This window comes from Rhododendron vialii, chromosome 4a, assembly GCF_030253575.1.
Source record: "Rhododendron vialii isolate Sample 1 chromosome 4a, ASM3025357v1".
Taxonomy (NCBI): Eukaryota; Viridiplantae; Streptophyta; class Magnoliopsida; order Ericales; family Ericaceae; genus Rhododendron; species Rhododendron vialii.
In genome coordinates this window covers 3118134-3133303 of record NC_080560.1, presented here as the reverse complement: position 1 = coordinate 3133303, position 15170 = coordinate 3118134, and the positions used below count along the sequence as shown (strand labels likewise).

The following is a 15170-nucleotide window of genomic DNA, read 5'->3' as shown; positions in this document are numbered from 1 at the left end:
GTGCGTTGAATGTACATAAATGGCTATAACAGAGAAAGAGTTCAACTCTTGTTCGTACTAGCAGCAGACTCTAGCTAGACCCGAGTTCCAACGGTTCTCATAGAACCACCTCTTCCAGTAAATCACAGATAGGGCCCGGTTGTTCCAGCATTTGAAAACCAGAGTTGACGACATTGGTTTCGTTATAAAACCCGTGAGGAAGAAGAAAATGACTCGAGAGCTAGCACTCCAGTAGCAGGTCTATCCATTTTCTACTCCCTCCTGTATTCTGAGAACCTCTCGAGGATCACACTATTTTCTCTGAGGCATTTCATCATTCAGTTTAAGAGGTGCGTGTTTGTTTCTTTGTTGGCTACGAACACACCCGAGCTTACTTTGCCTGCTGCCCGCTGGCCTTTGGCGGAATCCGGTACGTTCTCCTCCTACCAACCAAATGTTTTTTTTTTTTGGTTCATTTTGTTACATGATACAAAAAAAAGAGACAGACCATCTTAGGGTCTCACACAAATAATACGATTCATTCATTTTATTTAAAATATTTTTGAAGTGTCGATGCCAAAAATCAGCTCAATCAAGTATTTGTAAGAGTTTGATCCATTCATTCAATTTTTTTCCCCTTGAATTTAGAGACAAAAACGATGTGATGCCCTTGTTGTATTGAATTGAGCTAATTTTTTTAGAAAAAATTATTTTTGAAAAAATTAATGGCTCGGATCATTTATCTGAGACCCCAAGATGGATCACACCCATCTTTTGTGCACATATTGTGCACAGATCATTTGTGCTCATAGTATTTTGGACAATATATTAGTCTAAAGTCCAAATGAAACAACCTCACAGGAGCTTTAGTCTAGCTTAAGTTTCCGTGATGCGTAGAGTTTATTAATAAAAATATTTTAGAATCTAGAGTCCGTGAAAATACAAAATTACCATTAATGAGATAAGGGCTTTGTTTGACTAACACAAAAAATATCAAGGGTCTTATTTGGTTAATACAAATATGTATTTTTCGTGTTTTTCGATCTTGTTGCACTTTCATAGGGAACCTTAGGGTTTTGGGCACTTTCATAAGGAACCTAGGATTTTAAGCACTTTCATAGGGTTTTAGGGTGTACTTTCCTATTATAAGATTTTAACGGTTTAGGTACTTTCATAGAGTATCCTAGGATTTTAGGTACTTTCATATATAGGGTACCCTAAGGTTTTAGACACTTTCATAAGGTACCCTAGGATTTTAAGCACTTTTAACACCAGTCAACCTTGGTCAATGCTTGTCAACGCTGGTCAACTCTGGGAGAGGTTTTTTGTAAATTCTGGGCAGAATATCCTTTATACTTTACGAAAAAATAGTTATATCCTTATTATAGCAAAAGCCCTTATAGTATGTCCTCCTACTCAATTTGCCATATTTTAGAAACAAAAATTCATTGTGTATTAGATGTTCTATATGTTGTGTATTTTGAATGAAAAAGCAAGGCAATGAACATAGAAATTGAATCAGATCTCTAGGCTTACCCTCTAAGCCTACTAGTATTGATATGGGGCCATAGTTTCATGGTGTAATGTCCCTCGAGTTTCTTTATTTTTTGAGATATAGAGAAAAATTAACAAAAAGTCACGTACCCGTAGCTGTGTCGTGTCGTGTTCGTGTACCGTATCTGTATTTGTGCTTCTTAGGTTGGAGAGACGTATCGGTTTTACCTCTAGACAAACAAAATGGTAAGGTGTGTATCACTCGTATGCATATCGTTGAGTTTTTTAAACACGAAAAGCGTTGAAAATTTATTTTTTGATTTTACATCTAAATTCATCGAATCGCAGGATACGTAAAGACTAACGTGTATGGTAGGATTATGACACACTGCTTAGCTCTAGTTGCTAGAATCTCCTGCTAAGTGCTAACCTTACTTTTAAGGGTATCATATGAATGAGTCTGGCTGAATTTCGGCAGGTTGTAAATGAGTTGTGTCACGCCCCGCCTCGCAAACGATACCCAAAGTTGACCTGAGTCGGCGCGAGCACGTGACATTCCACACAAAAGACCAAACCACACCTCATAACCTGTCAGAAATAAACACCTAACGGAAGACTTAACACCTTAACATAACATAAAAAAATGAGTCAACGTATTGACCAACTAACCATGATATCGCACAACCAAGAAACAACATCTGCATTATAATACTTTAAAATTTCTATACTTCAACACATCCGCCGACAACTTACTTACAACTTGAATAAACCAACTTTTTCATTAACCACCTATAACAAACTCGACTATTCACAACGTCCAAGGCTAACTTCAAATAGAATACTAGCTATCGACCAAACTTAATTATGACCTATACAATTTAAAAGCTTTAACTATTCTTAGCTACAACTCCTTACAAATTAAGTTCTGCGTCAACTAAGGCACTCCACAACAACGTAACCAAAATCCCACCTGATGCTAGCAAAACGCGTCAACACAACGACCGGTAGTGGACCAACTCTAAGCAACCTGCTACCTGACAAACCAAAAAGGAAAGCCAAAGTATGTGAGATATAGAAATGCTCAACGTAATACCACAATACCCGAAGGAATATCAACATGAATACACATCACCAATGTAACTGAAATACTAGAATGTATATAACAGTTATAACCAATATAACCACCCAACTGAGCAATAATAATCAATACACAACAATATGAATATAATCACATCACATGCAGTGGCACGTCTGCCATATCCCATGAACACAAGATAAGGTGTCTCACATACCATGCTCCCATCCACCGACAATCAGCCGACATAGCATACGACATGGTATGTCTCACACGTTAACTTTCGGCGGTTCAATCAATACCCATCAACATGTATTTTCATCAAACACGCATAGCACAACCAAATCTCGTGTCCTACACACCATGCTCCCAACCCTCGTCCATTGAACGATATGACTTACGACATGGTGTGCCTCACACGCACGCCTCACACGCACACATTCATAACAAATTAAAGCTAAACAACAGTAGCATGATATACACTCACCACTACAGCAATATCTCAGTAAGGATAACCATATCAAAAGCTAACTACGATTAGCAAGATATACACCCACCACCACAACAGTATTATATGGAGAAAAACCATATCAAACACACTCATCTTTGTATCGACCGAGGTACGCCAAACTTACGATTTCGGAACCTCCCCAATTGATTGGCTTGTTATCTAGTCACAAGCTAACCATATCAGTTTATTAAACGCTTAAACGTTACCACCAACTCCTTAAAATAATTTATAACACTAATAATAAATTAATGATGCTTAACGCATACAAGCATGTCCATCTTAAAGGTTTATAAGTATCCCTAAACAAGCGTAACACTCAAACACCACATCACCTCTACATTTGGTCTGAAATCTACAATCAGTATATCGTATTCTGCCTATAATTTCTTATAGGGTTAAAATCAAATCATGAAACCACCACCATTAGAAAGTACACCTCCGGTACATAAATTTTGATATAAAATTTGTTAAAAACGGAGTCCAAACGACAAAGTTATGCTCGTCCAAATTTACACAAAAATTTGTCCAAAATCACAGATTCTGCACCTCTATCCACTTCAAATCAAAAACTGATTTAATCTGGTACAAACTAAGCCACAACCTTCACATATTTCAAAAGACATACGAGTTTAATTTCAGAATCAACAACCCGTGCGCTAACCCGATACCCGAGCTAAAAGATATGATCATTTTTTCAAAACGTGTCAGTGCAGCAAATACAAAACTCAGCAGGGACACACCAGCTTGTAAAATTCGCCAAATTTAGAATATGCATCTAATAAACCCTAAATTTGGTACATACTATTACCACATACCAACATTCATCCCTGATTTTTTTTAGATTTTTCACAATAAAAAAACCTAGTCAAAATCACCTCCAACCTCAGAAATTCTGTGCAGCGAAGCACAATTTTCAACAGAGCAGTCTGTGTTCGAAAATTCATTAAAAATTGAATACTTAATATTTTTTATTAATTTCAACTCTAAAACATCACCAACTTATCAATCTTTCAAACTCATAAAAGCAAGTACACCAGTTATTAGGTAAAAAAACTAGTGAACAGTACACATTTTTCATTTTATCTATCCATTTTTCTTTTAATACTACACCAACACTATTTATTTAAACTATTTTTTAATAAAATATTATTATTGTTCACGGATAACTATGTACTGTTGGAGAGAGGGAGGAAAAAGAATAAAAAAATGTTACCGGGTGAATAGTAAAACGGTAAAGATGACTAACAACTGTTTGTTTATGGATGTATTTTACACTTCCTTTTGCCTCATCTGCTACAAGATGGTTTTGCCCCTTTCCCTAGGTAAAGTAGCTTGTTTTGTTGTTTTGCTATGCTAATAAAGTTGCTCTAAGAACCCATAATCAGGAGGATCTTTTAACTATAAAAAAAATTGATAAAAGACTCAGTTCTGTAAACTGTCTATTAAAAAAAGGATCCTGACCACAGTTATATTTATGATTTTTATCTTTTTCTACAATTCTCAGAATGAAAATTTAACACGATACAATAGACACACTAATGAACTTTCAATAAAAATATCAAAAATTTAAAAGCTTTCTAAGTACCTTAAATAATTTCATAAAGAACAGACTGGAGTCTCTGGCCTCCTCTTCCTTCTCTTCTACCGTCTCTCTCTCTCTCTCCCCTTCTCTTTTGCCGCCTCTCCCTCTCTCCCTACGTAGAAACAAACAAGATACGTATGGAGAAAGATAAATATCTCCAGGATATTTTGCCATAGGCACAAGGGAATTTATCACATGCAAGGGGAACCACGTCCTAACTTATGCTCCAATCACAAATCACACACAGGACCCTCGCAAGTTCTATTGTTTACGATTTAAACCCCTAAAACACATAGTTCAATTAAAAGTAATTGAAATACTGAAATATCTGGAGCGGGTATTACAAGTTGGGTCTTCGATGAAAAACAAAGTTTCTTTTCGTTTTCTCAATGAAATTCGTGTTGGTTGCACCTTACAACGGGCCTACTAATCTTTTAGGTGAGATGCTACACACAGCAATTTGTGCACAGATTGTGCACAGATTTTGTTGTGGGGTCCATCACGGATTCCACATAAATCATCCGAGCCGTTCATTAAATGTAAAACATTTTTTCAAAGGTCTCCGTAAAAAATAAGCTCAATCCAATACCTATAAGTGCTTCATCCAACCATCTAACTTTTCTTTCAGATTTTCGGATAATGAAAAGTTGTATGATTGAATCGAGCACTTATAAGTATCGGATTGAGATTATTTTTTACGGGGACCCTTGAAAAAATATTTTACATTTAATGAACGGCTCGGATGATTTGTATGAGATCCGTGGTGGGCTCCATAATGAAATCTGTGCACAATCTGTGCACAGATTGTATGTGTGTGTCGACTTTCTGAGAGAAGTCATGGAACCAGGTACCTACAGCAAGATCCCGGTTTTTAGTTCAAACTACAAATCCATCTTTGCCGTAATTGAACCATCTTTGTCGTGAATACAACTTCGATAGTTTCTCCTCCATGATTCTCAGCTAAATATACTTTTTTGTCTACACCTGAGTACTTATTTATTTCCGCTTCCATGAATCAAATCTTCCATCTTGTCTGCGCATAAAACGGGCATGATTGGTAAAAGCTTGGGGTAAGAATGGATTTGGTTTGAGTGCCCAAAAATAATTGGTGATGAAATAATTTTCGTGTAGCCACCTTGTCAATGGCTCAATGGCATAATCTTGTTTCTTCTGAACGCACCACTTCGGGACTGTAACATGTAAAAGTTTGTGGAAATCCCCTCATATATCACGTTCTCCTTTTTGTACCAGACAGTCATATGGCCGAAGAAACATGCCGCCTCGTCTTGGAACAGCTAAGCAGTATCTTTAAGCTTGATGAAAACATGCAGACTCTCAAGAGAAAATTGGAAGAACTGAGTTGCCAAGAAACTGACATAAATTCAGAATTGAAAAATGCAGAGCTGCTAATTAAAGGGAAGAAGCGAAAGAGAGAAGTTGAAAATTGGTTGAAAAATGTGGAACAGAAGAAAAGAGAAGTTCAGACCATAGAACAAGGACTAGGAGAAAGGAGATTTTACTCACATGTGAAGTACGGAAAACGAGTAAAAACTATGATTGAAGAAGTGGACGATCTTGTTCAGCAAGGTAGATTTCCTGAAGGGATTACGATTGATGCATGTGAGACCAGGGTAGATTTATTACCAACAACAAGGTTGGTAGGTAAGACATCTCAAAGAAATTTGGAAAAAGTTTGGGTGTGCTTAATGAATGATGAGGTCTTAAGCATTGGCATTTACGGAATGGGGGGAGTAGGCAAAACAACCATAACTATGCATATTTATAACCGGATTCTAGAGTATATAGAACCTTTCGACTATGTTTCTTGGGTCACTGTTTCGCAAGAGTTTAGTATTCAGCGATTGCAGAATGATATTGCCAAAGCAATGGGGCTTGATTTTTCTGATGAGGGAGATGAAAAGAGAACGGCTGCACTACTGTTCAAAGGGTTGATGAAAAGAAAGAACAGTGTACTCATTTTGGATGATATGTGGGATCATTTTCCTTTGGAGAAGGTTGGAATTCCTATCGGAGTGAATGGGTGTAAGTTAATTATCACGTCTCGGTCCCTGGATGTTTGTCACAGGATGGGTTGCCAAGCAATTATAAAAGTGGAGCCTCTTCCAAAGGAAGAAGCTCAGATGCTATTCACAGAGATACTTGGGCACAACAAAGCACTTAAGCCGGAGATAAACGAGATTTCAGAGGCTATTGTTGATAAATGTGCTGGTTTGCCACTTGGGATTATTACAATGGGTGGAAACATGAGAGGCGTTGATGACATCAGGGAATGGAGGAACGTCCTGGAGGAATTGAAAGAATCTACAAGGCAAGGAGACATGGAAAGTGACGTATTCCCTATTTTGAAGTTCAGCTACAATCGCCTGAGAGATTTGAAGTTGCAGCTCTGCTTCTTATACTGTGTGCTCTATCCTGAAGACTCTTACATAGAAAGAAAGGAACTGATAGAATACTTCATTGCCGAGGGACTGATGGATGGAAGGAAAAGTAGGCAAGCAGAGTTTGATTTGGGCCACAGTATACTGAATAAGCTAGAAAATGTCTGCTTGTTGGAAAGTGTAAAAGGGATTCGACATGATAGGTGCCTGAGGATGCATGATTTGATAAGAGAAATGGCACTGAAGATTACCGGAGCTAGTCCTCGTTACATGGTAAAAGCGGGTATGCAACTGAGAGAATTACCAGATGAGGAAGAATGGACAGCAGATCTGGAGAAGGTGTCCTTGATGAAGAATGAGATATCAACAATTCCATCAGCCACATCACCAATGTGTCCTAACCTTTCAACCTTGATATTGCGGGAGAACCCCCTGGAGAGACTTCCATACAGATTCCTTCTGCACCTTCAATCCCTATCTCTTCTTGATCTATCTCATACCGAGATTCAGTCTTTGCCAACTTCTATATCCGACATGGAATGTCTCACTGTGTTATTTCTCGGTCACTGTGAGCAACTCATTTATGTGCCTTCATTGGCAAAGCTCAAGGGAATGCGAGTATTGGACCTTAGTTATACTAAGATCAAGAGAGTACCTCAAGGTTTGGAAAATCTGGTAAACCTCAAACGGCTGAATATGCATCACACATGGAATCTGGAGACAATACCAACGGGTATACTTTCCAGATTAACAAGTCTCCAACAACTCGTACTTGACTATTCGTCCGAGCATGTAAGTGTACAAGCAGAAGAGCTGATGAGCTTGAGGAACCTGGAAGAATTCGAAGGCCAGTTGTACGATCTTGATGGTTTTAACTGGTATGTCCAATCTCAGCATTACAGGAGGTTGAGCTCCTATAGTCTTCAAGTAAGTCCAGATGACTGTCATAACAGCAGTGCGTATATCGAAAACAATGATAAATATGACAAGGAAGTGAGATTGGTCAACTGTTGTTTAACAGGCGAAAGAGGAGGAGGAGGAGTTCCCCTTTTTCTGCCTCATGATATTCAGTACCTTGAGATAATTGAATGCCAGACTGCGGTTGGCGGCTTAATGGATGTTGTTTCCTCATTGAATCAAGCTAGAGAGTTGAAGGCATGTGCAGTTGTTCACTGTGATGGGATAGAGTGCATCCTTTCATCTCCATCGTCATGTTCCTCCTCCAATGCTCCTTTTCAAAGCCTTGAAAAATTGGATCTTCATGGGTTGCAGAATCTAAGCGCTCTCTTTAAGTGGGGACTTAGAGGAGGTGATGCAGTGCCCCTGAATGGAACCTTTTCAAATCTGAAACAATTCGATATCATTGGCTGTCCAAATATCAAGAAGTTGTTCACGCCTCGCTTGCTGCAGCATCTCCTCAACCTGGAACTTCTTTATGTATGGGAATGTAAGCTGATGGAGGAGATCATATCACTAGACGAAGAAGAAGAAGGGAATGAAAAGGCAGCAATGTATGAATGTAGCAGCAGCAGCAATCTGTCTTCTTCTAATTCCCATGGTTTTGATGGTACTGTTATTTCATTTCCCAGGTTGAAGCGTTTGTCAATGCAGAAGCTGCCAGAGTTAAGAAGCATATGTAAAGGGGAGATGGCTTGTGATTCGATTCAGAGTATTGAAGTTATTAGATGTCCAAAGTTAAAGAGAGTCCCTCTCTCCCTGCACCCTTGCGATGAACAACAATCCCCTACCTGTCCACTTGAAGAAATTGTGATCGATGACAAACAATGGTGGGAATCTCTGGAGTGGAACTCTCCCAGCCAGAAAAATTTCCTTCAGCCCTTTGTTCGCTTTTATTTTTAGTCAGACAATCTTTCCAGAGATTTGCATAGGCAATGTAAAAATCTTCCTTCTACAAGAATCATTACCCAATAATGTTTCCTGTTTTCTTGTTTCGACAACCCCTTCCAAGCTTTTTCTTTCATCAGCATTTGGTTCATTTTGAATTAAGCCTGGAATGGAATGATCATTCCCTTGAAATCTATTTCTGTAGTTTGGTTTGTTAAAAAACGACAGAATGTGCTAGACAAGTTGATTCGTGATACACCAATGTAGGTGACTCTTCCATTCCTTCTTAAAGTAGTTCCAGGCTTCTCTGGAACTAAACACTACCTTAAAGTTTACTGCAATGGTTAAAAAACTCAATACACACTTTTAGACTGTGGTTTATAGTAACAATTTGAGTGATCCTGTTGTCATTCTCCTTATATTCGTTCTTTCTTCTCACTTTTACCTAGCAGCCATGTTCTCTTGAGCCGTCTTCTTGCAGCTATTGTGGCTTGTGTGTCCTTTGCACTCTCAGTTTCTGCAGAATGTGCCCAAAGCAGTACAAGAGAAATTGAGGAGTTTCTGGCCAAGAGAAGAGCATTAAAGACACTCCATTCTCTGGCAAGAACAGTTTCAAACATTTTGATGGTACTCCTGTACTGATCCTCTGTATGATTATCTGATACTTTTTCATATATGGTCACAACACAAAGTTGTGTTTGTTTAATTTGTAAAAAATTTCAAGTCACTGGGTGAGAATGATTTTTGAAAGAAAGGTGGAAAATGGAAAATCAAAAGGCTCTTGCAGTAATGATGGACGCAAGATTCTATACTATTAAGTGGGCAACTTGCACCGACGATTGGATAATGTGCTACGAATGTATTAAACTTGGGAGGCAAACCCACATAATTCTCAATATTCTGACCAAATCCTTGAATAGGCTTTTGTTTTTAAACTTGAAGCAGGCAATTGCTCTTGCTCATCCGCCTCTCCATCCATCCCTGGTTGCAGTTGCTTAAGACTTGGCGTTAGAGTATTCAGTTTAGCAAACGGTACACTAAAAGTGGATGTCAGATGGTATTGCAACACCCAACAAGTAAACTGCTTGTGGACTAGGTCATGTTTAGAGAGTACAAGTAAAGGGAGTACAAGTGTAAAGGCGAGTCCTTATAATTGTTACTTTTGGCGAGTTTGCTCCCAAATGTTCGTTGTAGCTTCTGCGTGACCCGATAATGGGCTTATATGAACTGAAAAAAACTGGTTATTCAGAAGTTGGGAGGTGTTTTTAGCTAATGTTAATAGAATAATAGCTATCACCTTTTAGTTCCTCAGGAACTGTTCGAAGTGTTTGAACATTGAAGCATAGCTGCAGCAACTGTAAATCTCTCATCCATCCAAATGAAAGAGTAGCTGTAGCTTGAAATTCTCTGCTTAAACTGAATCAAACTCTTTCAAGGCTGATTCTTGGGGTTCGATTTAGATACTGAGATATGGAAACTCCCTTCCTGTGTTGAAACTTGAGAGGACCTTGATATGTTACAAAGAGTTCGTACTCATAATCCGAGTTGAATTTGAGACAACACGCTATAACAATCTAGGCAAAAAAATATAGTATAGTATTTACTTAACTTTCAATGCTCACCCTATCCACAAGAATACCACATCTCATTGACAAAGTTCAATTTCTTGTCAGCAACCATACAACCACCAAACATTTTCCGATCCTGTGACGAGAGGTAATTGGAAACTGAAAGCACAAATTATTTCTGAGAATAGGAACTATAGCACTGCATTCCCACTTGATAAGATGGAACCGTAGTTGAATGACAACACAATACACGATGTCCTACAAGATTAATTGGACCGAAACACGATTAATCTCACACATACCACAAACAACAACCAAACAATACTTCCATCAATCATCATCACACAACTTTATCAGCTGCTCACACCTGATACTTCAGTACCACTTTCGAATATTTATGGGTCTTTCCTTGATTTCTTCACCCCAGGGACCATCGGATTATCAAACATAAATCTACCACTAATTAATTCCTTCAACATAAAGTTTCTGATCATATCGTCTGGTTCCAGGTGTGCATTTGAATTCAAGCCTGGCACAACTCGAGATTCAAATTTGAGATCGGCATGGTAATTCTTACCAACACTGGATTCTCTCTCGAATTTAACATCGTCATGGACATTCTCAGCACCACTCAATTTTCTCTCTAGTCTATCGACCTTAGCTTGCAATTTCTGCACTTCATCTTTATAATGGTCAGTTTTCATCTTCACTTCTTTATAATCCTCAGTTTTCACATCACGAAGGGATCGTGAAGCGATATTGTAAACAGGACCTGCATATACAGTTAAAGAGGTAAACTGTGGTTTCCCAGATAAATTCCAGCTCAGCACTAGAAAATGATTCATGTGTGAACCTAACAATTTTGGAGCCCCGAAGTCTGGACAATCAATAAGTGGAGGTAACAAACTAATGTGAAAGAGAAGTCCATAATTTCAAACAATCCGCCGATGCATGAAAACACAAATCAGCTCACAAGTCCGCAACAAGTAACTAAGGAAACATTGATTTAGAAAATTCACAATCCAGGTAAAATATGAAGTCAGCGCCCGAGTTGCAAAATTGCACAACAGTGGGTATAGTTAGCGATGATACAGTCGAATAAATCACAAACAGAAAATGTGCATCTAAAGGGAAAAAAAACATCAAAATAGTTACCAGTTACCACCCATTTGCTGCAAGAGAAGTAATTCCTCTTCTGCATCTAAACTTTAACTATGGTAGCCATAAAGCAGAGGGCAGGAAGAGAAAATTTGGAGTCTCAATGGAAACCAAGAAACTTAATGGCACGTTCATGCCTTCAATTGGATACCATAGTCAACACTTGAACACCAGGAAAGGGGAGAGAATGCATCAAAAAAGTTGATCGCAAATCAGCACCAGTATATGCCAGAGTTACAACAATAACAGTATCTATGTAATCTCAATTCAATAAGGATATGGGCGGAAGAGGACCGGAGATCATGATGCACAAAGTGGCGGCTCTAAAAAACTTTTAGAGCTGAAATAGCAGCCCCTACAATCTAGTATAGACCAAAGTTACCCGACCTAAATGAAAAGAAACTCTGAAATTTAAATCCTAAGGTCTCTCTCTAACTGATGTAACATTACAAAAACATAATTCCAACCAGCCATCCACATCAAGAGTAACATCGGTCAATCAGGCTCTGTTTGGATAGAAATGGATTTCAAACAAAGTGAATTGGCATAAATACTCAATGAGAATAGTATCAGATATAGACTTTGGACAAAATTATTTTTTATTAAAGACGATGTTCGGTATTATGTAACTTTTAGTTACTTTTTCAAATTTTCTTCATAAATTTTTTTTCTCACACGTTCATCTCAACAACGAGAATAGTTGAAAGTACGAAAATGGAGACAAAAATTGGAGAAAGTTTATATAAGACGATGCAGAAGGCACTAAAAGACTGTCTTTTCCGAACTTTTTTTTATAACTCACGTGTCAGGACCAGCTTACGCACACCTAGAGGTGGCAATCACAACCCATATTTTTTAAACCCGTCCAATCCGCCCATATTACATAATGGGTTGATATGGATTGAACCCATATAAACCCATACTTACATGGGTTTAAACGGGCTGAAAATGGGTTCAATATAGGTTGGAATTAAAAGACGCATCTGCCAATAATCACTCGTGAGTGCCGGCCTATCTCAACGAACCTGTAAACTCCAATGCCTTTTCCGTCGCTGGCAAATTATCACCTACAGCCCAAAAACTCTTCCATCACTCTTCGTCTTATCAAAGTAACCAATCAATGGCCCAAAACCCATCCAACCCCATTCGGTCCCACACTGCTCCCATCTTCCACCACTATCCACAAGCCACGTGTAACAAACAAATGGATATACCAAGGTCGTGATTTAGGGATGGCAATGGGGACGGGTCGGGGACGGGGGTACTACCTCCACCCCTACCCCATCCCCGACCTGATCCCCAATGAGGATTTGTTTTTTTCCTCCATCCCCGACCCAAACGGGGATCCAAAACGGGGATTCGGGAATTCGGAATTCGGAATTCGGACACCTGTATTTCACAATTTCAGCACCTAACAGCATATACTAGCATGTGAAAGCCGAAAGAACTTGGATTGTTTTGTATTTTTTTTCCGGGGAAAAGGGCTGAGGAAACTGTACTAGTAACGGTTGTCGGTTGGCCAGGAAGTTAGGAACCAACAAAACTCCACAAACAAAATTAAAAAAGCCAACAAAATAAAATACTACTGAAGGGGTATATATAATATAGTATATATTTATTTATTTTTATATATAAATATATATATATATATATATATATATATATATATATATATATATATATATTTCGGGGATTCGGGGACAGGGCGGGACGGGTAACGAACGGGGACGGGTAGGGTTTGGGGCGGGGATAGACCTATCCCCGTCTCCTATCCAATCCCCAAATTTTTAAAAAAAAATTCCCCATATCCTACCCAATCCCCAAACGAATCCCCGAAGTTCAGGGATTTTCGGGGCGGGGAATGGGGCGGGTTCGAACGGGTTGGCCGAGAGGATCGAATTTTTTTAAAAAAATTCTCCATACCCTACCCTATCCCCAAACGAATCTCCGAAGTTCGGAGATTTTCGGGGCAGGTTCGAACAGGTCGGCCGAGATTGCCATCCCTATCGTGATTCCATTTAAAGGGTCATGATATGAGCTGACAAGGGCAATTCAGTGGAGTATAAAAAATTACGAAAGCATGGAGCTTACTTTTTCGTTTACTTTTCCGTTTTCCAAGTTCCGTTCCACTAAACTTTCTTAAAAACTAAACTTTCTTATTTTTTTTGAAATTTTCAAGCTTAAAAATAATGAGTTTACAAAAATAAAAAATTAATTTTTTTCATCGTTTAAAAGATCTCGATGAGAGATCTTTGAAAGAAGATCATTTTATTGTCTTAGTTAATGCCATAAACTATAGTATCAGAAATGAGGTGGAATGGGTTGATCCGGATTCAATCAGAAAAAGCCTTTATTTTTTAAGAAAGCAATTTCAAGCTCAAAAATTATAAATTTATTAAAATCTAAAAATATGCAATATAAATTTTGTTTGAAAGATCTCATCGAAATCTTTTATACGATGCAAAAAATAATTGAAAAATTATTTTTCCTTTATATTATTTTTAAGTTTGAAAATATAAAATAAGTTGCTTATTTTTTAAGAAGTTTCTGGAACGGGCTCTTGTGACTACATACACTACATATAGATCTCAACAACGAATTTGGATTCGAAAGCTTTTCACGGCGGATTTGAATTGATCACTAAAAGAATAATGTAGGTGATGTGCAATCTTTTTGTTGAAAACCAAACAAGTTAGCGCATTCATTAGGAAACGCAACTGATCCCAGAACCACGTAATTGATCATGCTGTAATTTATTATTATTATTATTTTTTTTTTGGGTAAGTAACTGATCATGCTATATTGTTAAACAAGTATGTATATTTTACACGCATAGATATAGGGAGAGGAATTTTCAATAAAGAAGATAAAGGGAGAGGAAAGGAAATGTATCAGACCAGCAGCCCACTTGAGACACTCTTGTGCGCCATAGACGGCGGTGTTTTTGACGAAGCTAGTCGCGAATCGGCCGATCTCTGCCCGGCCTTCTTCATCGGACACGTAATGATTCACAGTCGGAACGACGTTTTCCACAACGACGCTATTGACTGTGGTGACGGCGCTCCGACTGATATTGTAAGAGCTCCGGCAAGCGGACGTCACCGGCGAGCTCAGTTTGTCGGTGGTTGAGCCGATGAAATCCCGTATTCCCATATCTCTCTCTCTCCCTCTCCCTCTCCCTCTCCTTTTCGGGTTTTCTACCGGGCTTCTCTCTCTAAAGAGTAAAAAGTAAACAACGCACTGCCGAAGCATCGATGTGGAGAAGCAAAAAGTTCTCTACTATTATCAGTCCACCATAAAATCCGGATTGCATCCTGTAAATTTGGCTTCGGACCAATACAGCTCATTTAGTTCATTTAAGCCGTTTAAAAGTATTTTGGATGGTTCAAATTTAAAGAGGTATTTTTTATCCTTTAAATTTTGGGACATTTTGAACCCGAATGTATCAAATAAATCGAATTGGCCCGAAGCAAATAGAGAGGATTCGGTCCCATATATGCAATTATGCTACCTACATAACATTCCAAATATAATATGAGTATTAAACATAACCTCTGAC

At 38.4% G+C, this 15170-nt stretch overlaps 2 protein-coding genes across 4 annotated transcripts; one reads left to right on the top strand and one right to left on the bottom strand.

Annotated features, from left to right (window-relative positions):
• The first annotated feature begins 62 nt into the window (after window positions 1-62).
• Window positions 63-9128, top strand: LOC131323317 (probable disease resistance protein At4g27220). 2 transcript variants are annotated; one of them, XM_058355041.1, is made up of 2 exons: window positions 63-409; window positions 5897-9125. In XM_058355041.1, the coding sequence occupies exon 2, from the start codon at window positions 5901-5903 to the stop codon at window positions 8898-8900; it is 3000 nt and encodes a 999-aa protein (XP_058211024.1). In that variant the 5' UTR covers window positions 63-409; window positions 5897-5900; the 3' UTR covers window positions 8901-9125. The 2 variants fall into 2 exon arrangements, with proteins under 2 accessions (XP_058211024.1, XP_058211025.1); XM_058355042.1 differs by having other exon boundaries at window positions 172-409; window positions 5893-9128.
• Window positions 9129-10628: 1500 nt separating this feature from the next.
• LOC131323315 (uncharacterized) lies at window positions 10629-14928 on the bottom strand. 2 transcript variants are annotated; one of them, XM_058355036.1, is made up of 3 exons: window positions 14509-14869; window positions 11175-11225; window positions 10629-11144 (listed from the first exon to the last, which is right to left on the bottom strand). In XM_058355036.1, the coding sequence occupies exons 1-3, from the start codon at window positions 14861-14863 to the stop codon at window positions 10849-10851; spliced, it is 702 nt and encodes a 233-aa protein (XP_058211019.1). In that variant the 5' UTR covers window positions 14864-14869; the 3' UTR covers window positions 10629-10848. The 2 variants fall into 2 exon arrangements, with proteins under 2 accessions (XP_058211019.1, XP_058211020.1); XM_058355037.1 differs by having other exon boundaries at window positions 10629-11225; window positions 14509-14928.
• Window positions 14929-15170: the final 242 nt, after the last annotated feature.

What these genes read in the sequence shown, in the direction of transcription:
- LOC131323315 (XM_058355037.1), bottom strand. Translation starts at nt 14,863, where the DNA reads ATGCTTCGGCAGTGCGTTGTTTACTTTTTACTCTTTAGAGAGAGAAGC. An exon ending in GTGTCTCAAGTGGGCTGCTG is followed by an intron (nt 11,226 to 14,508) that starts GTCTGATACATT and finishes CTGTATATGCAG; the next exon opens with GTCCTGTTTACAATATCGCT.
- LOC131323317 (XM_058355042.1), top strand. Translation starts at nt 5,901, where the DNA reads ATGGCCGAAGAAACATGCCGCCTCGTCTTGGAACAGCTAAGCAGTATC.